The 21,978-nt window shown below is 45.7% G+C and overlaps 5 protein-coding genes and 1 long non-coding RNA gene across 12 annotated transcripts; 4 read left to right on the top strand and 2 right to left on the bottom strand.

The window, feature by feature from the left end:
- Positions 1–353: 353 nt before the first annotated feature.
- lncRNA:CR43238 (long non-coding RNA:CR43238) lies at positions 354–841 on the top strand. Its single transcript, NR_048515.1, has one exon. It is a non-coding gene; the product is annotated as a long non-coding RNA:CR43238 (long non-coding RNA).
- A 394-nt stretch (positions 842–1,235) lies between these two features.
- Npc2h (Niemann-Pick type C-2h) lies at positions 1,236–2,047 on the top strand. 3 transcript variants are annotated; one of them, NM_170521.3, is made up of 2 exons: positions 1,236–1,573; positions 1,655–2,047. In NM_170521.3, exons 1-2 carry the CDS (start codon positions 1,266–1,268, stop codon positions 1,737–1,739), a joined length of 393 nt encoding a protein of 130 aa, NP_733400.1. In that variant the 5' UTR covers positions 1,236–1,265; the 3' UTR covers positions 1,740–2,047. The 3 variants fall into 3 exon arrangements, with proteins under 3 accessions (NP_733400.1, NP_651824.1, NP_001247376.1); NM_143567.4 differs by having other exon boundaries at positions 1,236–2,047; NM_001260447.2 differs by having other exon boundaries at positions 1,236–1,832.
- Positions 2,048–2,262: 215 nt separating this feature from the next.
- Positions 2,263–2,921, top strand: Npc2g (Niemann-Pick type C-2g). 2 transcript variants are annotated; one of them, NM_143566.2, is made up of 1 exon: positions 2,263–2,921. In NM_143566.2, exon 1 carries the CDS (start codon positions 2,293–2,295, stop codon positions 2,770–2,772), a length of 480 nt encoding a protein of 159 aa, NP_651823.1. In that variant the 5' UTR covers positions 2,263–2,292; the 3' UTR covers positions 2,773–2,921. The 2 variants fall into 2 exon arrangements, with proteins under 2 accessions (NP_651823.1, NP_001247375.1); NM_001260446.2 differs by having other exon boundaries at positions 2,263–2,854.
- Positions 2,922–3,051: 130 nt separating this feature from the next.
- CG15543 (uncharacterized protein) lies at positions 3,052–4,646 on the bottom strand. Of its 2 annotated transcripts, none has more exons than NM_001300688.1 (1): positions 3,052–4,646. In NM_001300688.1, the coding sequence occupies exon 1, from the start codon at positions 4,580–4,582 to the stop codon at positions 3,710–3,712; it is 873 nt and encodes a 290-aa protein (NP_001287617.1). In that variant the 5' UTR covers positions 4,583–4,646; the 3' UTR covers positions 3,052–3,709. The 2 variants fall into 2 exon arrangements, with proteins under 2 accessions (NP_001287617.1, NP_651822.1); NM_143565.3 differs by having other exon boundaries at positions 3,611–4,646.
- An 11,714-nt stretch (positions 4,647–16,360) lies between these two features.
- Positions 16,361–17,689, top strand: CG11313 (uncharacterized protein). Of its 2 annotated transcripts, none has more exons than NM_001276194.1 (3): positions 16,361–16,440; positions 16,495–16,957; positions 17,020–17,689. In NM_001276194.1, exons 1-3 carry the CDS (start codon positions 16,380–16,382, stop codon positions 17,597–17,599), a joined length of 1,104 nt encoding a protein of 367 aa, NP_001263123.1. In that variant the 5' UTR covers positions 16,361–16,379; the 3' UTR covers positions 17,600–17,689. The 2 variants fall into 2 exon arrangements, with proteins under 2 accessions (NP_001263123.1, NP_651821.3); NM_143564.3 differs by having other exon boundaries at positions 17,011–17,689.
- Positions 17,690–19,473: 1,784 nt separating this feature from the next.
- On the bottom strand, positions 19,474–21,439 carry eIF4H2 (eukaryotic translation initiation factor 4H2). Of its 2 annotated transcripts, NM_001276193.1 has the most exons (3): positions 20,372–21,439; positions 19,742–20,311; positions 19,474–19,678 (listed from the first exon to the last, which is right to left on the bottom strand). In NM_001276193.1, exons 1-2 carry the CDS (start codon positions 21,214–21,216, stop codon positions 19,777–19,779), a joined length of 1,380 nt encoding a protein of 459 aa, NP_001263122.1. In that variant the 5' UTR covers positions 21,217–21,439; the 3' UTR covers positions 19,474–19,678; positions 19,742–19,776. The 2 variants fall into 2 exon arrangements, with proteins under 2 accessions (NP_001263122.1, NP_651820.1); NM_143563.3 differs by having other exon boundaries at positions 19,529–20,311.
- Between the last annotated feature and the right edge of the window lie 539 nt (positions 21,440–21,978).

The following is a 21,978-nucleotide window of genomic DNA, read 5'->3' as shown; positions in this document are numbered from 1 at the left end:
TATGCTCTGGCTGCAAAACTTTCCTATCAATTTTTGAGAATACAAATTTGAGAGCGCAAAAACATGTTTTGCATATGAAAACAGAGATATGAAAATTGGGGGAAAACAGGGAAAATGTTGCGCTTTGCCAGTCGTTTTCCTCGGCGGCTAATTGCATACTCCTGGGGATTCCCGTATAAGAGTTGAAAAATCGCGCGCATCAAATTGCAATTGCCGGCGAACACTCGAAAAAATCACTATTGATTTGTCGGAATATATGATAAGTGAAGCTCAAGGTCTGATTCCACATCCCACATCTAATTGGTTTGCAATTGCTTTTTAATTGGATCATTGTACCTCAGTTAGCCCTGGTAATTTCGCGCAGTGTACCTTGGGGTTGGACTGCCTTGGGGTGTCAGGTTGTCAATCGCCTCGCCTGTTGTTTGTTGCCCCTGATTGTTGACATGCATTCCCGCAAATGAGCCGTGCAATTGTCGTGCTGCCTCCTATTGACAGCTCCCAGTTCGATAGTCAAATAGTTCGATGCATATGTACATCTCGCGACGGGACCTCATCCTTGGACCCGCGGGATTCGTCTCGAGTTTCAGAGTCGCAGCGTGGAGCACTCCTGCATTTTCACATCTCGGGGCTTCCCTGACTGACAACTGTCGGTTTCCATCTCGGGGTGCTGACACTGAAAAGTGTGACGATTTATTTGTCATATGGCGCGGGGTGCCGAAATCAATTGGTTTTGTGCCCGGCAGATGCCTTAGATCTGCGACACGGGCATTGACAACCTCAACTGGACTTCATTTGTCCTGGATGCGACTGTCATTTGCTTTATATTCAACTCTTCCGTTGGGCTCAGATTCCAGGCTGACTAGTGCTTGTCGGCGGTACTAAGTGGAATTCCATTATAAAACAATTAATTATACTCTATATTTTCCGACATTCGCTGCCTGGTGATAACACTTAGTTCCCGGCTGTTGATAAGAGCTATTTAAGAACTCGAAATTTTTGAAAATTTTGCTTTTCTACTCTAACTATTGGGTTTAATCCATCCGCCTTTAATAAACTTTGGGAATTTGGGTATATTACAATTTTTGTTTGCTTCAATTTTGTGACGTTTTAATACGAACGTCATCCGGTGTTAGAAACTATTTTGAATAATTTGAATTACGTAAGAAACATTGGCATGCTCCATTCTCTAGAGTATAGCATTCTATCGCCACAATCCAATAGACTTTAGCCACTACGTGCATTCCGCGTCCGACTTTCGATCCATCATGTTGCGTCTGAGTTCGCTCCTGCCTGTCGCCTTTGCTCTGGTGTTGTCATCCGTCTCCGCTGAGATAGTCAACTTTCAGACTTGCGAAGATAGTGTGGACTCCTGCTCGATTAGTCAGGTGCGGGTGACGCCCTGTCCGGAAGCCAATGCCAATGCCGCATGCCACATTCGCCGGAGGCACCGCTTCACGATGAGCTTCGACTTTACGCCCCACTTCGATGCGGACACCCTGGTGGCCAGCTTGGGCTGGGCCAAGAGCGAGAACGTGGAGCTGCCCCTGCTTACCATGGACCAGGAGGCCTGCAAGTACACCACCTGCCCCGTGAGATCCGGAGTCACCCAGACCTACACCAACAACATGCCCGCCGACGCCAGGTTCCCGCTGAGTCCATACACCATCCGTTGGGCCCTGAAGGATCCGGTTTCCCAGAAACGTTGCTGCTTCACCATCGACATCAAGGTGGTGCGCTAGCAAGGTGCACTCCGTAATGGATGCTCCACTTAATATTTGGATTAATATATATCTTAAATATCTTCGAAATTAAAGTGATTTACAAGTGGGTCGATACGATAGTTTGGTTTGGTGTAATTAGCGGCACCTGTTTATAATCTGTATACCCAGTAATTGGACTCATTTCACCTTGAATATGTCAGCAGAACAAGGAATGCTGCTGATATGAGTGCCAATTAACACTTTGAAATGACTAATTAGGTAGAGTATGCCAATAAAATATGCGGGGTTACCTAATTTCTTCTAGTTGAAAATATAAATACTCTACTAAAAATGTGGGAACAGCCATAACTTTTTTAATATTTGATCAGAATTTTACAAAAACGTAAAGTGCCGTCTGCGACACCCTTACAATTCTAAGTACATTGCGATAAGGAGCTCGAATCTAATCAGCACGCCTGGAGCCACAGATGTGACCCAGTTCACGGGTCAAACGGGTACGTAGATAAGCCCGGCTTTGAGTCCGAGTCCGAAGTAGAAGTGCCTGCATTCCGTGTCTGGCTTTCGATCCATCATGTTGCGTCCTAGCTCGCTGCAGGCTGTCGCCATCGCCATCGTCCTGATCTCGTCATCCGCTTCCGCCGAGGTGGTCAACTTCGAACCATGTCCGGATAGCGTAGACACCTGTACGATCCAGCAGGTGAGAGTCTCGCCATGTCCGGAGGCCCTCAACAATGCGGCTTGCAATATCCGCCGGAAGCACAACAGTGAGATGAGCTTCGACTTCACGCCGAACTTCGATGCCGACACCCTGGTAGCCAGCTTGGGCTGGGCCAAGAGCGAGAATGTGGAGCTGCCCCTGCTCACCTTGGACAGCGCCGCCTGCAAGTACACACCCTGCCCCGTGAGATCCGGAGTGAAACAGACCTACACCACCCTGGTGCCCATCGAGGCCAAGTTTCCCCTGAGTCCGTACACCATCCGTTGGGCTCTGAAGGATCCCGTCTCCCAGAAGCGCTGCTGCTTCACCATCGACATTAAGGTGGTGCGCTGATTTGTGCCCACGCTGCATGAGCACTAAATTAAATAGTGAAATATACCTTTTTTCCCAAATAAAATAAATTACCGTGATGTTTAAATGATGTGCAAGTTTCTTAAAATACAAGGAGCTATATTGGCTGCTCCCCTGATTGTGGCGAATGCATTTATTTTCTGTTAACGATTTGGTGCGTTTTTTTTAATTATAAGTGAGCCGGCTTACGGCCCACTGGGGAAAACCTCAAGGAATAAAGATATTTACTCCAATAATCATCAACCTGCTGGCGACTAATTTGAACCCCCGGATGCCTCGGGCAGAATGAAAATGTATAAAACTTTGATTGAACTTTTGGGTGCCATTAAAAAGTCTCCCCGCCCTCGGCAGCTTTCCTCCACGGGTCTTATCAGCATCGTCAAACAATTAAAAATTGAGCACTTAAGTTGTGGTCATAAAATCATTTGTTTTTTCTCTTATTCTCCTCTCATTTTTTCCTGCGTTTTATTGTTTTTCTGTTCACATTTTTCAGTGGTGGAAATTCAAATAGAAAATCACTTTTTGCTACTCAGCGTTTTCAAGGCGTGGATGGTGATTTGCTTGGTGGGGATTTGTTTACCAGTTTTTGGTTGAAAAAGAAATATTAAGCGGAACTAGTTATACCGTATTCGCTGGAAAATGTTCTTGATGGGTATCCTATAGTCGGCATATCTAGCCACACGTTTCTCTTTTGCTTCTACTGTTTACCTAAACGAAAACGTCGCAATATTTTTTCGTTGGATGGGAATGGGGGTTTCGGTCAGAAGTCTGATAGGCCTGACCCCAAAAAAGCAAGGCAATAATAACACAAACAACGACAGACACTTGAGCAAATAATAATAATAACGAGAGTAATCACAGAAAGGACTCCAAGAACACATTGTTACTCAATTTGGATGCAGAGTGGCTGGAATCAAATTCAGATTTTGGCATTTGCCTCGCCGTATTTTTTACCCAGCACATAGGGAGTTTTGGTGAGCTCCGAGATGATCCCGCACTTGACCTGCTCGAAACAAGGTGACGCATCCACATAGACCACTTCTCTCCGCTGGCTGAGGTAGGAGCTTAGAGCAGGTTCACTTTTCCGGAACTGGGCCATCTGGCGGTCCACAAAACTGACGTGAGCTTGAGGTCCTGGCGAGTAGCTATTGAGCAGGATTCTCATGCGAGCCAGACGCTCGTCGATTTGTAGGAATACGAATCGATTCGGTGGCACAGTGAAGCCCTCGAAGAGTTCCTCAGCCTCGCACTTATTGTTCGGGTAATTGATCAGAATCCAACCCCTGTGAAGGGCGTCCTCCTGGAGGAGTCTGTTCTCGATGAGATTGCCCACTGCCTGCGAACGTTTGTAGACACAATCCTTTTCAATGGCTTCCTGCAGCAATCTGGACGGCTCATCCTGGTCCTGTTTGTTGATGCTATGATAGGCCAGCACATCGGCATCCAATATTAGCAGATTCCAGCGCTGGGCTAGCACATATGCCAAGGACCTTCGCCCAGATCCTGGCTTGCCGTGCAGCACTATTCGGTGGTAGAAGCTCCTGGGCAGCTGGTAGAAATCACCCCTTACTCCCCGATGAAAGGCGTCCATCGATTTGGTGTATATCTCTACGCCGATCCTGGTTATGTTCTCGCCCATCCATCTTCGCACATCTGTCACTCCATCCGCCACGGAAATCTCGGCCAGGAGACGACTCATCACCTCCATCAGCTTGTGCTTCTCAATGTAGTACATAAATGCGGCACTGTACTCCACCAGCATGGAACGGTCGAAATCTGTGGGCGAGGACATCTCGCTAACTTGGCTTTGGGACTGACTATGAGTTATATTTAAAAAATTTCGCAACTTGACGTGGGGTAATTCAAAAATAAACACAATATGTGTGAGTGAGCTTACTTCGTTTTGGAAATATTTTATTTTTCTTATGATAGTAACTTTGTTGTAACCCTTGTATTTGTACTCTTCAAAGGATAAACATCCTGACTCCACAATTCTCTTGCACTTCCAACTCATAACGAGAGCTTGATGAAGAGCATTACCATTAAGACGGCTGTTGCTGGGATTTCTCGCATTGTTACGATCATATTAATTGCTTCCGTTGCAATATTGGAGAATGGCGCGTACTTCCGGGCAAGTGAAGAGAATTTGGGGACCGAATGAGCCCGTATAATGGCCAACTAATGCCTTGCCAGAAAACGAAGCCAAGAAGTGCCAGGCCAAGGCAAATTGGCCCCATATGAGAGTGCATCTGGTTGGGTGACAATATTTTGCAGCGAATTATGACAGCTCCTTTGTCTTTCCGGGGAAATAGGACGCCACACCCCCAAGTAGCCGCATTAACAATTTAAAAAGCCGGGGCTGCTAACGGTCTGCAAAGTGTTGCCAAAATGTCTGTCATACTTTATGTTGTCTTATGAGCTGCCCGGCATGTCCTGGCCGAAGCCAAGAATCCTTATAAGGATGCCATGAATGCTTCTTGGTGGGCGGATGTGAATGCGTGTGGTCTGAGTGGGCTAATAAAAACTAGTAAACGATGAGAAATTGCTTCCTGTTGGCGATGCTGCTGCCTTCGCAGAACACTCACCATATTGTTATGTCAAATATGCTGTTAATATCTTGCACACACTAATATCGCATCCTTTGCTCTGCGGTTTATCTTGGGCCATCTCCACCAGATGGACAGGAGAAAAGCAGGCCAGAGCCACGCCCGCAAAGTGCATTCGGGAGAGGATTTTAATTATATAAAAAAAAACGAAACGCATAATCAAAGTATGAATTTGAATGTGCACTGCTTTCGGCTGTTGCTCTGCCACAAAGAGTGAAACTTTTTAATTAAACTCAAAGCAAAAGCGACAGCGATAACAGCGCGACAGCCCTCCCATTCCCATCCCTCTGCTCCAAATTACATTTCGTCATTATGGCCAGCGTCCACACACTCACATCACTCATATTATATGCAGTATATGCATAATGCCCCCGATCCGGGCGACTCTTCACTCGGTTTTAATCGCCGAATTTGTGGCACAAGCCGCCGTCGCCGACGTTTGACGCATTTCGCAGATATCAGTGAAGAATTCGCGCTACTCCGAGACAAGATGGCGCCCTAGAAACGCTACAAAATGCATATCCGATTCGCAAAATGCCCTCACAGTTTGTTTGGAAGTATTGGAAAATATGTACTTATTATTCTTGTTTTATGTAAGCAATATTTAGTGCCATATGCAGATCGCTTTAATTTAATGTAAAAGATCAATATATGAAAGGGTATTTTATGTTTAATTTTTAACTCGTTGTTTTGTAACAACTACGCATGAATGCAAGAATAAAATGCAGATACTGAGTAATGTGGCACACGCGAAATCAAAGACCAGGGTGACCGGGCATCTTAGAAGAAATTCTGTGGCAGGCCCGATCAACCTCATTATCCCATTGCCAACCGTTAAAAACCGAGTCGCAGTTCGAAGTGATAAGAAAAGTGACTTTCCGTGCTTGGCACGGCTGTCGAATAGGAGAAACCCAAATCCCGTGGCATCAGGCACTCAGAAAATTAACCTAACGGAATTAAAATGTGATTTCAACACATTTTTGGTAAGCAAAAAATAAGATATGATGGTTTTATTAGTGAGCAATACAGAAATAAGTCATTGATGTTTCCACTAGTAATATCCATGCTTGTGGATTTAAATAACTTGCTTTAGTACATTTCACAGCTGCAAATCGTTCTTCAAGTGTGATGCTTTCTAGCTAAAGATTGTCAGCGCCTTTTGAAGTTTGCCGCCGCCATCTGAGGAGCGTTTGAGTTAATCGTAGTTTCGTTGCATCGCCGAGGCGATTGGTGCAGTGGTCTTATCGCGTCCGTCGGACTACGGACCTTATCGACTTCCTTCGAGGCCCTGCTCCCAAAGGCCGGAAGTAATGAGTGCCGTGTGTTGTCGTCGGCGACTTGGGCTTATCAATTTCACAATTGCATAGGGCTTTATCTGCAGCCAGCATAAAAAAGCCCGCTAAATGAGAGGGCGTTCCATTGATTTTTACCCTTTTTTCTCCAACCACAAAACCCTCAGCACTCAACGGCCAGCAATTAAAAATCATTTTTCATCTGCCGTTCACACAATTGCTAGTCAACTTTCCATTTTCCCCAGAGGACACGAATCAATGGCAAAGAAAAAAAAAAGTGGCAAACAAAGCCACACATCAACAGGCCGAAATGTGGGAGCCGGGGGTTTTTGGTCCTGTACCACTTTGTCATGCCGACAATTTGCTGCCAATATTTTGCCAGTTTTTTTTTTTTTGTTTTTTTTTCTCGTGCGGTGCGAATTACTCCGCTGGTTTGCCTTCAATTATGCAGCAATTGAAAAATTACTACGTGTACAACAATTTCGGTTTCAGTTCATTTTTTCGCACCTCGAATTGGGTGGGGTAAAGGGTTGGGTTTTAGGGCGGCAGACAACAGGTTTTAAATTTGTCACCGCAACGACAAACATGACAAACGCCAAATGAAGCGCAAATTTAATTACGCAATTTTATTGGATTAACAGGCACAACCTGAAATGCGGATAAAAACAAATTTAAATATGCCGCACACATGTGCCTCAGTCTCAGCCGCCACCCCAACCCCAGCCACGCCCATTCCTTGTTTTTTGGTCCACCCCAATTGGAGCTGTTGGCGTGGTCAAAAGCCGTCTAGTCGCGTAGGTGAGTCGTAAATTTACGCGCCATTGTTGGCAGATTTGGCCCAACTCCCTAATACCTTAACCCCGGGATGCTTCTGTTGTGTTGACGCCAATGTTGGCCTGCTCTCCCCCGCCCCCCCCTCCCTTACCACCTTTTGCTTCACCTCGCCCCGCCCATGTTTGTGTTATCTTCCTTTTTTGGCCTTTTCACTTATGCAAACGGAACATTTGAAAAATATGTTGGCAGGATAAACAGCAGGGCCACAAAGTGCAGCTGATGCCCCCCGACGAACTGGCCTCTCCAGACTGCTTTCTGCCGCCCTGACGTTTTAATGAGCATGCAACGCTGCAACGTGCCCCTTTCGCACACAGAAAACAAAATCGAGTGCGTTTTGTAGCAAAGTATTACTTAATACTTCTTAAAAGTATGTTATATGAATGAAAGTCTGTGCTCGTAAGTGAAGTACCATCTTGGTAGGGGGTATATCAACTCGTTTCTCTCAGTGCACCACCCCATTTTTCACACCCACTTTTTGCGAGCCAGCATCCTTGTTAAATTCATTAGTAAAACGTTGCACCTTCAGCGCAATTTCCAGGCAGAGATAGAAGGTCCGGAGCACACGTCTGTTTGGCCTGATGTTGCCACACAGTACACACGAAATTAAAACCTACCCCACCACCCATGACCATACCACCCCCCCACCCACCTACTCCCCTTTTGCCACCGAAATATCAGCCACAACAACAGCAACATCCCCACCATGAACGAACAGACAACATGACATGATACCGATACTAAACTGACACTTTGACATGGACTTAACCCTAAAAACGCTTTGTTGGCTTTATTGGTGTCGGTTGCCCTGCTCTCTGGCCGCCGCATCCTCACTCTCCCCCCCCCCCTCCTTGCGTATCCAACTGCTCCTGGAAATTTGGGGGCTAATGTGTGTGGGAGGAGGAGGGGGGGGTGTGTGTTCCAGCGAGGTATCAAGGTATCCACTTGATTTTTGCACTAATTTACGTTGATTAAGCGCTCGACGTGAGTGTGTGACCTGGGTATTAAGCTTAAATACCTTTTAATTGACAATTTGTGTTTGGCCATTTGATGGCTGATTTTGTTTATTTATTGTGTGTGTGGGCTGGCTCATTAAATGTATTTAAGCCGAAACGGTGAAGAGAAACCCCAATTAATCTTCTGGGTACAACATACATAATTAACGTGCTCTTCATTACATATATAGTATATATTTTATAAGTTTAAGCTCGGAAGACCCCTTTGATTAAACTTCGGCACTCAAACTTCCGCCACTCTATCCAATTAACCTTTGGCCAGAACTTTTTCAATTCTTCGCATTAGTTTCCATCGAAGAAGAAGCGTACTTCAGCTGCAGGTGAAGCTTGTCCGCCTCATTTGTATGCCACTAAACTGTGTGGAGAAACTTTCGCCGGGTATTAAGAATTGTGTGAAATCAAATTCCCCCTCTTCGGCCAGAAATTCGATCCATCAGCTGCAAGTTGTTCTGTGAAAAGCTGAAAAGTCTCGCCACACAAGCGAAAAGTTGCACAAAAAATTGCTTAAATCAGCGTGTTTTTTTTTCTTTCTACGGCTTATCTCACGGGGGGCGGAGGCGTGTGGGCGTGGCCAGTCAGTCGCTTAATCCGCCGCACGGTGCAGCATCGTCTAATTGAACTGAACCCAACAGATATTTTCAATTAGCAGCAAAACATTTGTGAGCTAAAAAAGTTTTATTTAATTTTTTCTCCTCCGCCCTTTTTTTTTTTATTCCTTGCCTGCACCTTGAGCTCAAGGACTTGGGAGTGGAGAACGGGAGGTGAATTCCTGCGGGGCAAACACGTCCTGGCGCCAATAAAAAAAAGGCACCTTAGTGCTGAGAACTTTGGCCAGCGGCGGACAAAGTTTTTAATGCCATTAAAGGACGAAAAAACGGCGCTACAAGACGTGAAAACTTTGCCACCGCCTAAAAGGTAAGAAGGAAGAAGGAAATAGCCAGCCAGACTGCACGGAAAAAATTCATTATTATACTGTCAAATCAAAATAAAAACGTAAAAAAAAATCAAAAATTTTTTTAAATCGTAAACATAACGTAATCTACCAACTAGCTTTCAAAGTAAATTGAAGTTTTATACCTAATTCTATGATAGTTTTTGAATGGTAATTTCAAAAAATACAAGCCCAATTTAGACAGCGACCATAAACAACGTTGATCTTCTTGTTGCCATAAAATGTTTGTAACATTTTTGCAAGAGCCTCTTTATGCAAGTGCGTAAATTGAATTGATAAAAGCGGGCAGCACGAAATGCAAATGCAGAGTGTGCGGCCGGAAATGACTACAAAATGTTGAAAATCTACAACTTGAGATAAGGCCCGGGAGTTCAAACAAACTAATTCAAAAGTGCGTGTCCTGTGCGATTCCGGATGTGGCACTGTTTCGTCCTGTTTCCGCCTGTGCCGCAAAAGTATGCAACACAAATCAGCGCATAATGGCTGCCATCCAGCCATCCATGTCCACTTCCATGGCCATGGACCACGATGCCCGATCCACTGCCGTATTCATGCCCATGGCCATGGCTGTGTTTGCACTCGGCTGCAGGAACAGGAGCGGAAGGATATGCGGTGGCAGGACCTCGACAGACCACGCATTTCAATAATTCTAATTAATTTATTAACGCTTATCAGCGGCGATAAATTTGCCATGGCAGCAGTGTTTGCCCATGTGCCACGATGACCGTCCCTCTGCTGGATTAGGGCTAAAACTCACTGCGAACTCTTTGCGGATGCTTCTACTTCTGGGCCACAGGACAACAGTCCTTAGCTGACAAACTGACTGACTGAGGGTATCACTGACCGCCCACCTCCCCGAAGAAAGCCCTTTGAAAGTGGCACTGAAGATGCACATGGAGCGATAAGTTAGCCCGGCCCAGATTTGCAGCCATAAATGGAATGAAAAACTTGGGAAAACCCAGTCATTGACATCTCTCGTAAATAAGCGGGAGTCGCAGGACTCGCAGGATTCGCAGGACTAGGCGTTGATTTTAAAATGAGCCCATTGATAAGACCAAGCTGGCACAGAAGTAAAAGAAAGTGCTGAGGTGGCCAAAAAGCAAGTGGAGCGTGTGTGCGAGAGTCACGGGTTCGACTAACCGATACTCAGCACATGAAACGTATTGACCGTATGCATATTCTCTTATAAGTCTTAAGATAGTTTATATATTTTATCTATGAAATCTCGTTTCACATTTGATTTGTTTTTAGGAGGGGAATATCGTAATTTTTATCTCTTAAGAAAAGTAGTAAGCTCGTAGCCCTGACTTTTTCTAGGATATTCTAAACCGCTCGTTTGCCTGCTCCTTTTTTATTGTAAGCCTCGAAACGACTTTTGTTTCTGTCGCCCGAGCGACTGAAAGTGTTAAAATTTATTGACGCATTTAGATCAAAACTAAAAATTGTCTCCCATTTGCCTTGTTTCCACTGCGATGTGGCTCATTTGTACGGGCTTCGTCCTTTTTTGCTGACTCGGCGGATCGCCGTTTGGTTGGGTTGGTCCTGTCGTTTACCCCGAAGCCTGATTGTGGCTTGGTGTGTTTTGTTTTAACTGTGAGAGTGCCCTGGCCAATCTGCCACGCCCCCGCCCAGTATTCAGATTGCCTAGCCGGCGGCCAGAAGGGAAAATCCGAGAGATATACCTTAATGCATTTTACTCATATTGAAAAGCACTTAAACGGCGGGGGTTGCGAAAATATGAAAATCATAAAAACCTTCGCGAGGGGCGGGTCGGAGCGGAGCGTTGGGTTGAACATTGTCTGAAGGTTGCTTATTTTATTATTATTTTACAGGGAATTATCTCATTTGAGTGGAGTTTGCCCCGCGCCCTGCCTTCCATCCATCCACCCATCCATCCATCCATTCCGATATCCTGCCCGCAGTCTGCTGTGTAATGTGTGCGTAATAACATAATATCCTTAAGATATTTTAATATTGCCTGCCGCTGCATATTGAACTGCGGCGTCGTTCGCATCCAGGACTTTCCCCCCGCTGTCCTGGATCTCGCATTTTCGTCCTGTGCTCCGTGCTGGCCGCATTTCAACATATTTGGCTTTACTTTGGCTGCCGGCGTGTTTGCTCCTCGCTTTCCTTCCTTCCTTCCTGCGATTTAACAATACCTTTGTGCATCGTAAAATAATTGCCTCAGGGGTTTGTAATCTTCTGGGTTTGGGTGGCTTGCAATTTTCATTTCGGCCAAATTTGGCTTACCATTTTTCGTGATTTCATTTTTGGAGCAGCTAAAAGGTTTCGCAAACGCCGGCTTACACGAGGGACATATTTATGGATGTTTGGCATACTTGGCAAGTCCTGAAGCCAGCGATTTGAACAACTTCATTAGGGGATTTTCATCGATTGCTTATCGCGGAAAGGTGAGCTTGCTTTAAACATTTTGCAAGACTAAAAATAAAGACTAAAGTTACTTTGGGGCAGTAGATGAATTCTTAAATAAATACCATTTACTTGACTTTCATTCAGCTATGAGCTAGCTCCTGGCGTAATCCCTCTAATTCCCCCATATCATATCCACAACGAATACCCATAAACGTAAGAGTCCTCGTTATCGGCTCCACTTTATGTTATGAGAATTTCTCCTTCACCCCATCAATCCATTATCCGATGTGTTTTCTCCTGCCTCAGACTTGTGTGTTTATAATAATGTGCTCAGAGTTTCTGGTGTTTGGCTCATGATTGTTTTTAATAAGTCGCTGCCCTCTGTACCCCGCCACCGAGTCTTCCCCCGTTTTACCCAGGACCGCTCGACATATGCGGCAACAATTTAACGTTGAGGTCATAAATAAAATCGCTGTCCCCTCGGCGACTTGACTCCATTTTCAGGGTTTCTTAGTCGAAGTGCGGTGACATTATTATTGGAAAGAGAGTCGCCGAGTCGCTGGCAATTTGGGTATATATGAATGAGTAGTATATGCGTATTTGAGTATATGAGTCTGCGGCACTCGAGTTATTGACAAGTTTATGTGCTTAATCCTTCCATAAAGCGCGCCATTAAAATGCCAACAAAAGGTACTTTATATGAAAATTTCCGACCCCGCCCGTGGCGTCCACTTTTATCGTCAGCTAGCTCATCGTTCAAATTTCAATGAACGCGCCGAAATTTAAATGATTCCTTACACTTGGAAAAAAGACGTGCATTATTAATTATATTAAATTCTAATTAATTAATCGTATAACTATATTAAATAAATAAGGCTAGTGAATGTGTAGATTTTTCAAGCAATACCGTGTTCTTTTTGCTTACTACTTCTAGATTTTCTTCAGGTGCACTGAAAGATATGTATGTGTATCTGCGCGATCCTAAGACAATCGAATGTTGTGGGCGTGTCGAATGGCACACGAAGTCGAGGCAGCTGCATGGCGCGGACCATCCTAGTGCCCCCCATCCTTCAGTTGGTGCCTGATATGCTCGGGTATTTTTATTGCCCGTTCCCCGCGCTCGCGATTCCGTGCATAATAGTGTAAAACTAGACATATATCTCCCGAGCGGCTATATATTCGCCTGTGGCGAGCTGCTATTTGCAGCGAAACTCACGAATTCGTAATAAAAATGTTTCGCACTGGCAAACGTGTGGCCAGAAGTGAGGATTTTGGGGAGCGAAATTGAAAACGGAATGGTTCCGAGCGGAAGGCGCAAAAAGGCCTCGCAAATGAGAGACAGGCATTAATTTTTGAACATTTTTATTTACCTCCCGAAATGAAGCGGGTGGAGCGGGGAAGGAAGTGCCGTCGATTTGGGGGAAACAAGTTGAACTCATTTCACAAGTGTTTACAAAAAATAAATACGAATTTCGCCATGGATGAGTAATGCACTGCTGTTTTATCAGCAGGGCAGCTTCATTAGTTTTTGCATAATACAATACATCAATTAGTAAGTACTAGAGATATGTTCAAGCTAACTTTTGAAGTCCAATCACCATGTGTGTTTGTTCCACTGGGCGCCAAACCCCCATTCCGCATCCAATCAGCTCCCCCCTCAAAAAAAAAAAAGCTTGGTTTAGGAAAGAAAAATGATGGAACCTTGTGCAGAGCACATTTAAACGATTTCACATTTCTTAATGATTCTGACAGCTGAATGATCTTTCATTCGGGGTGCCCAAATGTGGTTTTCGTATTCTCCGTTCGCGCCTGTCAGCCCCAATTTGAGATTCTGAAATGTTGAAATTCGTCCGAATTTGTGCCTCAAGTGGCGTCGGTCTTTAGTTAATGTCAGTCAGAGAGCCCAGATGTTGCTTAAGTTCGGTTTGCTTTCTGCATTCTCTGTGGGATTAATTAGGAACGGTCGGGCTCTTCGCCGACATGTACACTCGCAACAAAGACCTCATCAAAAGGGGCAACCTGATCGGGCTTTTTAATTTTAATTCCACTGCTAATACATCATCGCAAGTCAATGCAAAGGTGGTGCAGTGTGTGTTTGTGTGCAGCGGTTGAGTGATTCAGTGGCACAGTGGTGCGGTCGTGCGTGTGTGTGATAAGTCCTGGAAAGCGCTGGACTACACGTTCTAATTTTCACAACAGTTGGTAATGCACACAACCCTCAGGACAGCCCCTATTTTCGCCTTGATTTCCTCACATCCCATAACTATACCTACACTGGGAAAAATTTCTACGATATTTAGCACATTCTAAAAGTATGCATCAATATTCTTCTCACATGTATTGAATGGTTTCTTATCATCTGGTAAAGTTAAGGTTCTATGAAGCAAATTTAAATCAAGAATATGTGTGTATCTCTTAGCTGAAGTATTTAAACAACAAATTTAGATTTATAATTATAAAATTTAAAAAGCGCTGAGTGTAGGCTAGTGCGAAAATCAAGTCGGCAGATCCTGGTGGTGTTATTTTGCTTTCCTTGTTGCCCTTGTTGGTGCCACCACCAACGTCAAGGTGAAAGCCGCTTAAGGTGGATGAGTCGATGGGGTGATGGACGGAGACGAGGACGAGGCAGGAGTTCATTGTTAGGACTCAACATGTGCGCGATTGGATTAAGTGGCGAACGACGGCAATTCAAGGACAATCAATGGAACAGCACGAGAGTCCTGGGAGTCCTGTTCCCGTGCCTCGCCACCTTCTGTCCAAATCGAAGTTAGACCGCGTAACAGAAATCCATTAAGGTGACCGTTTTATTTGCTACATTAGCGGAGGTCGGGGTGGCGACTTAAATGCATGCATTTAGCCATCTGGCTGCATTTCGTACAAGAGTACAAGAGTGTTAATTGAGACTTCTTTTTATTGGCGTTCCGGAGTGGGTACTCATGCGGAATGGTCAGGACACACAGATATTTCCCATATCCGAGTTCAAAAGCAAGGCTCTGCATGCAAATCCCGAGCGAAAGGATACGTTACAGGATTCGGGCAGCTGCTACTTGGCGCTGTGGAACGCCCACGTGCCGTAGAAATGCCAGGAATGCCGTCCCGGAATTTCCAATCAATTTTAATTGGCACCCCATCGATGGAGGACAGCGAGAAGAAATCCAAAATATTTGTGCATAATTTTAAATAGAACATTTTTCTATTTGCGCAATTTATCTTGTGAGTTCGTTTTGGTGGGACACTTTACTTAGGAACCGGTGGCAGACGTTCAATGGGTGTCAGAACCAGTGCAATAAATTATTTTAAACGAGCATATCGAAGATGTGTCGCCCTCTAAAATTCAACTCACACATGTGCCGTTGGGTATTCGAAATATTTTTATGGCTAGATCCCTGGCCGGGCAGTAGGTATCGTCATAGGGATTTATGTGCAATCGGGGGGCTCGGAAATAGGAGATAAATCTGCTGCCCACTCAAGCGGCCAGCCAATCAAAGTTGCAGCCACTTGAATGCTCGCAGCGGGACACACTGTCTCTCTCTCTGCTCTCGGAAAACTCATTTAAGTTTTCCTCGGCCAGAGAGATAGGTGAAAAGGATAAGGTCGACTCCAAGGGATTGGCCAACTTTGGTCCGGCTTAATTGCCCAGTGTCCTTGCAGCGAAAGGGGAGGCTTAATTGCCTCAGCCTCTGATTGCGACTCCGATTCTGCCGTTTGACTCCAGTGCTTAATTGCCATTTAGTCCTTTTTAATGGACTCCACTGTACGGGGACACTGGCCCATGTTCATTAATGACCAACACGGCTAGATTTCCGCTCACCTCCTTTCGTAACTTTTGCGAGACCCTGTCGATACCAGATAGACTTGCAAATGCCAGCATTTTAATGGCAGCATTTTTGACTTATCTGTCCATCTGGGCATCCTGCATGTCCTGTGTGTCCTTCGTGCCCCTTTGCCCCAAAGGGGCTCTCAGTCCGTTTGTGTTGCATAAATTTGTCCAAATTGTTTTGCTACCGTCCGATAAGACGCCGTCGATGGCATGACAATTAGCCCGAAACTACATTTAAAATATTACTTGTGGTCCACCGAGTCTGTGGTCCTGTATCCTTTACCCTCGTCCTTTGCCGGCATTAATTGTTTCTTGGGATCGGCTGTCGAAAGTGCAAACACAATCGGATTGCTGATATCCCGACTATTGACTATTCGTCGAGAATGGCAAGTGGTTTATTTCGGGACATATGTATACATATTGATTTCAGAGCTATATTCAAGCAATTTTTAATTGCCAATGTGCAATGTTATCTTGTATAGCTTTTTTATTCATTCGAGCCATTTATTATAATGGTTTCCAACGGACAAATCTATGTTTTTTCCCTCGCTTAATCTCTAATCTTTGACTTGCTGACAAGATAAGAGAAATAATCGCACTGAAGCTAAAATCAATTCTATTTAAAATTAAGAAAGACTGCCAAATTGTGATCATTAAACAGATCGTAGTCGAGGCTTACGGAATTCAGTCGCAAGCGCAATGAAGGTGATCGCAGCCGTTTTGCTGTGCTTATTGATTATCCGCACGGCCCATGGACAGTGTAAGTGCACAAAGCGGAAATTAGTACCCAAATAGGAAACCAGATCACTTACAGACGTGAGTTGCCGGAATCCCAACCAGCGGACTGGATATTGCGTGAACATCCCCTTGTGTGTGCCACTGAATTCCGTGCTGGCGAAGAGTAATCCTACAGACTCCGAGATGCGGTTCATCCGAGAATCCCGTTGCCTCGTATCTGACCAGAGCGATCTGCCATTCGTCTGCTGCACTCCGGATACGGACTACAACACGACGCGTGCTAGACCTAACGACGAAGTGATACATTCCACTTTGCTTCCCGATCGGTCCATCTGTGGGGGCGATATAGCGTACAACCAGATCACGAAAGGCAACGAAACCGTTCTCACTGAATTCGCCTGGATGGTGCTGTTAGAGTACCGTCCTCATGATGGACAACAATTGAGAACATACTGCGCGGGATCACTGATCAATAATCGATATGTTGTAACAGCGGCTCACTGCGTGTCGGCTGCTACTAGGGCCCGCAAAGGAGATGTGTAAACGGCCTTATACTTGTTGCTATGGTTTTTTTTTTATTATTAACACTTAGCTCTTTCAGAGTCTCTGTGAGATTGGGCGAGCATAACACCAGTGCCGTGGTGGATTGCCTCAATGGAAGGTGCCTACCGGAACCTGTGCAAATCGCGGTCGAGGAGATCCGCATACATGAAAGCTTCGGTACCCGATTGTTTTGGAACGACATTGCTCTGATCCGTTTGGCGAGAGAGGTTGCCTATTCGCCCAGCATTCGACCTGTTTGCTTGCCCTCGACTGTGGGTCTGCAAAACTGGCAATCCGGCCAGGCGTTTACCGTGGCAGGATGGGGTAGAACCCTTACCAGCGAAAGCAGTCCCGTCAAGATGAAATTGAGGGTAACGTACGTGGAGCCTGGCCTGTGTCGTCGCAAGTATGCTAGCATAGTGGTCCTGGGTGACTCCCACTTGTGCGCCGAAGGTAGAAGTCGGGGTGATAGCTGCGATGGGGACTCCGGCGGACCACTGATGGCATTCCACGAGGGCGTTTGGGTCCTTGGGGGCATTGTGTCCTTTGGCCTGAACTGCGGCTCACGATTCTGGCCAGCTGTCTACACAAATGTTCTTTCTTACGAAACGTGGATCACGCAGAATATACGACCTTAAGTTTATGCTCTCTCCATACACAAGCATAAATAGATTTTAATAAGGAAAGGTAGTTGTGAACTCACCTTATCAATAAATGTGTTTCTGAATATTTCTGATTCATACCACCAATGCCGATTAATCAAGCATTTGATATATTACACCTTCTGAATGGGTCTTCTTGAATGCCCAGCACTGAGTTCAACATTATCCCACCTCCCCCTTGGCTCATTTCAACCTGCCACTTGAGGCAGCTTCTGCCCATGGTGCACTTACATTTAATGAAAAAAGGAGCATTATTATTAAATTATACCCAAGAAAAAGTCCCTTCTCTCACCCCTTCGTTGGCATTCGAGAGCATGACATAAACATAAACTTTGCGCCTTTTGTGTGAGAGCGAGTCCTGCGGGTGCTCCTTGTATGTATATGTATATACTTATCCTGATCCTGGCCGGCGGCTAGCAGCAACAACAAGAATGGCAACAAACACCTTTAATATTTTCATTATGAAGTCATTCAGCGCGATTATTAACGCGTGACCCCCAAGGCGATGCACAGCATCCAGAACGAACGGTCAAAAGCGGACAAAAGTTCAGGTCCACCCTAATGGACAACAGCAGCCAAGCTTGGGAGCAGTTTTCAGTGCACGGAAAGAAAATGTTTCTATTGATGTAAAGTCGGAACGGGGACTAGAAGAATGTAGTTAACAACATTAAATTGTTTAATTACATTTCGACTGGACACACTCGATTACACCGGACTGTTGTTCAAAAAGTGATTTAGAAATATTTTCTCTGAGTGTGCTTCAGCGCTGAGGTAAATTACAATTTTTGTTTATATGTGGCAGCCGCTGGGCAAGTGCAGCTGTACCTAATAATCATAATAATTGCGCCATGGGCGTCGACGGCGTCGTCAACTTTTCCAGACGCCAACACCGCCCCCATTTCCTCCCCCTTCAGCTCCGGCAACAACAATCGCTTATAAAGTGCGTGTGACACATTAACGGGAAAAGTCCGGCGCGAAAACCGGGAAAGTCTTGGCAGACAGGGAAAAAAGGCAAATAAAACTCGCGGCCAGTGGGCGAACTTCAAAAGAAATAAAGGAGAGGAGCAAATAAAAGAAAAGTCCTTTAATGCCGTGAATTTTCCGCGGGATTTCTATAAAGTGCAGCGGGGTGTGAGATGGGGAAATTAGATGGGGGGGGGGGGGGGTCACTGTGGTTTCTGCCGCGCAAATTGAAAAAATGTTCGTGCGTAAATTGGCTTCTGGGTCGGGGATGTTCTCCATATCGGCCAGAAATTTAAATGGAAACAGGCGTGGCCAGGTCACCTCGCATCCGTTGTGCCTGCCACTTTTTCAAATTGAATTTCGTTTCGAGAGCTCCTGAGAAGGCCAAGCGGAAAGTGAAAGTGGAAAGCAAGGAAAAGCCGGGAAAACCGGCAGCAAATTAAAAAGAAATTAAGCCAATTTGCCTGTACAAGCCAGGATGTGCGGCTCAATTTCAGGAGCCGTGGCCAAAAGTGGCCGCGACTTGTTGTGGCTCGTAAATCTTGGCCCATAAATACCAGGGCCTTCTGCTCCTTTTCGCCTCACTTCCCAAACGTCTTTATTCCGGCGTAAAATTCTTTAATCTTGTTCAATTCAATTAGTTCAAGTTGACTAGTTAATGCCGCTCCAAGTGTCCGCGAATGTCCTTTTTGTCCGCCGGAGGTGAGTTATCTTCCTGCCCCGACTTTGTCACCGAGCATTAACTTTGGCGATTTATGGCTACTCCCAGCGGAATGGCTGGCGTCCTGATGTTTATGGTTATCCGGGGCTGATCAGGCCCTAATTAGAGAAATAACCTTTCCTGGTTGCTGGCTCGTGAATAAGATCTGAAAATATTTAAAAGTATTATTCGTGATTCCCTTCATGAACATGGATTTTGTATCCAAGGTCAATGATTTATTTATTTATTTCCTTGCCTTATCACTGAATTTAACACAAGCGAAAAAACAAGCCAATGGATTGCACAATGTGAATTTTGAATACGTTTAAATAGTAAAGAGATTGCAGTCTTGATTTCGAGGACGAAGTGCACGAACATCAGTGGATACAAATCTAATAATAATATAAGAGGCCTATGAAAAGTTTATTGAAAGATCTCGCCATGCTGAACCCCACCGGTCTAGACTGCCATCAACATCGTATGATCCGATCTAGTTGTCGCCCAAGCCTGGATCATGATCATGATCACTTGGAGCACCTGACGATCCTGCGTCCAAATCCTGGCGTGGCGAGGAGACGGGCGTGGAGCTATCATCACGGGGCTTGGCCTTTCCGAAGATGAGAGCAGCCTGTTTGGTTTCAGCCAGAGAGTTGATGGGTGCAGTCACAGTCCTGGGCTTGAGCACTAGCTTGGGCCGATCATCATCGTCGCGTACGGCGAATTGATTGCTCGAACTAGGACCTGTTCCAGATGATGCCGACTCGGATGCTCCGTGCACAGGATGATTGTTCTCCCCGCCAAAGGTGTTGTTCCCATTGTTATTGTAGCCGCCAGAACTTCCAGAGTGATTTGGATTGTAGTGTCCACGGCGATCGCGATTGCGATTCTGCACAAAATTGGTATAGTTGCCGCCTCCATTTACGACCCCGAATCCACCGCCGCCTCCATTTCCATTGAAGTTCCGCTGCGGATGCCCGCCCCTACCTACTCCAGCACCTCCTCCGCCGACGCTGTTGTTCATGGATCTGGAAAATGAATGTGTACTCAAGGCCATTTGAGTGCTGCATTGGCAATTCACTTCTTACCGGTTAAAGTTGTAGGTGCGATTGCGTTGGAATCCTCCGCTGCCGGTCGATTGCTGATCCTCGCGGTCATTGAAGTTACGTGGAGCTCCTCCTTGGTAACGATTGCCATTTCCACCTACAGCAACACGGCTATTGAAACCACCTCGAGTGGTGCGGTTGTAATTAATGGACGTGGTGCTTTGTGTGGGGCTGCTATTGGACATTTGGTGGTTGCTGCTGTTGCTGCGCGGTTCCCTCCTTCTAAACTGATGGGATCCCACACTGTCGTCCCGCCGATAGTTGCGCCTCTGGTAGTAGGGATTGTTACCGTTTGCTGCACCCGTGCTGCCTCCTCTTCCGACGCCACCACCTCTTTCGTGGCCCACTCCGGCTGGAGGAGCTCCGCCAACACCGCTGGGAGCACCCGGGTTCTGCCGGCGATGGTCGGCTATATCGATACGCAGGGGGGCCGAAAAGTTGTCTAGCTTGATGCGTCCGTTGCAGTTGAGAGCACTCTTCAGTTGTGCCAGAGTCTCGAACTCTACGTAGCCATAGCCTTTGAATTCATCCGTCTCACGGTCCTTGATCAGGCGCACATTCTTCACCTCGAAGTCCGAAAATATCTTCATCACATCGCCCTGGACGAGACCCTTGGGAAGGTTGCCCACATAAGCGATGAACGGAGGTTCCGTGGGCACCTGACGCTGCCTATCGCGATCCCTGTCACGATTGCGATAGTTTTGGAAATTACTGCGATTCTCCCGATTATCGCGATTGTCCCGATTATGGTCTCGATTGTCGCGATTGTTATTGTAAGTATTATCACGATTGAACTCTCGGTCCCGCTGGCTGGAGCGATTGGCCATGCTCTTAGGTCCTAGTCCCAATCCTACTAAAATATATACACCTAGCCGTAGCCAAGCAAAACCTCTAACCACGGACACACGGAGCACCAAGCGCTTAAAGAAAAGTCCGGAGCTTGATATTCCAGACGCTGTTGATAAGTCTACGCGAGACAAGGGACTGGAGTCGGAGCTAAAGGTTTCCAAATGATTTCTAACAGCCCGGAGACACTAATTTCAATCCCACTCGATAGAAATGTTTATATGAAGTTCCCTCCAAAATTTCCATTAAAGTTGTTTTTTCTTCTCATAATGTCTATAGTACAACTTGTGCGAAACAAAATGGAAGAGCTCTGTTTACAGCCAAGCTGGAATTAAATCTGCTGCATTCTGAGCACAGAGCTCTCAGTTAAGGTAAACCATAAATGATTAATTACGGCGCCAGGCTGCAGACCCATTCCCCATTTTCGCAAAAACATGTGTAAGCAGCAGCTCCATCTTCTGCGCCAGTTTGTGTTTGTTTTATGGATAATGCCAACAAAAGCAGCAACAGCCAGTACATGAAAAAGTCAACAGAAAATAGTGCAGCCAGGCAGCAGCAGCAAAAGAACCAAAGAAGCGCTTTCTGTTTGCCCCGCGAACTCATGACTCATTTTTGTACATTTGTCAAAATGTGTGCCATACATCATTTTAAACAGTGCAGCCTGGGGGAGGGATAAAGGTTGCGCAGAGTGAGGGATCACTGTGTTTTAGCCACAGCCTGGCTTTCATTGAAAGACCCGTCCC

Source organism: Drosophila melanogaster, chromosome 3R (genome assembly GCF_000001215.4).
Source record: "Drosophila melanogaster chromosome 3R".
Lineage (NCBI taxonomy): Eukaryota > Metazoa > Arthropoda > Insecta > Diptera > Drosophilidae > Drosophila > Drosophila melanogaster.
The sequence above is the reverse complement of the archived record's forward strand: the minus strand, read 5'-3'. Positions and strand labels throughout refer to the sequence as shown.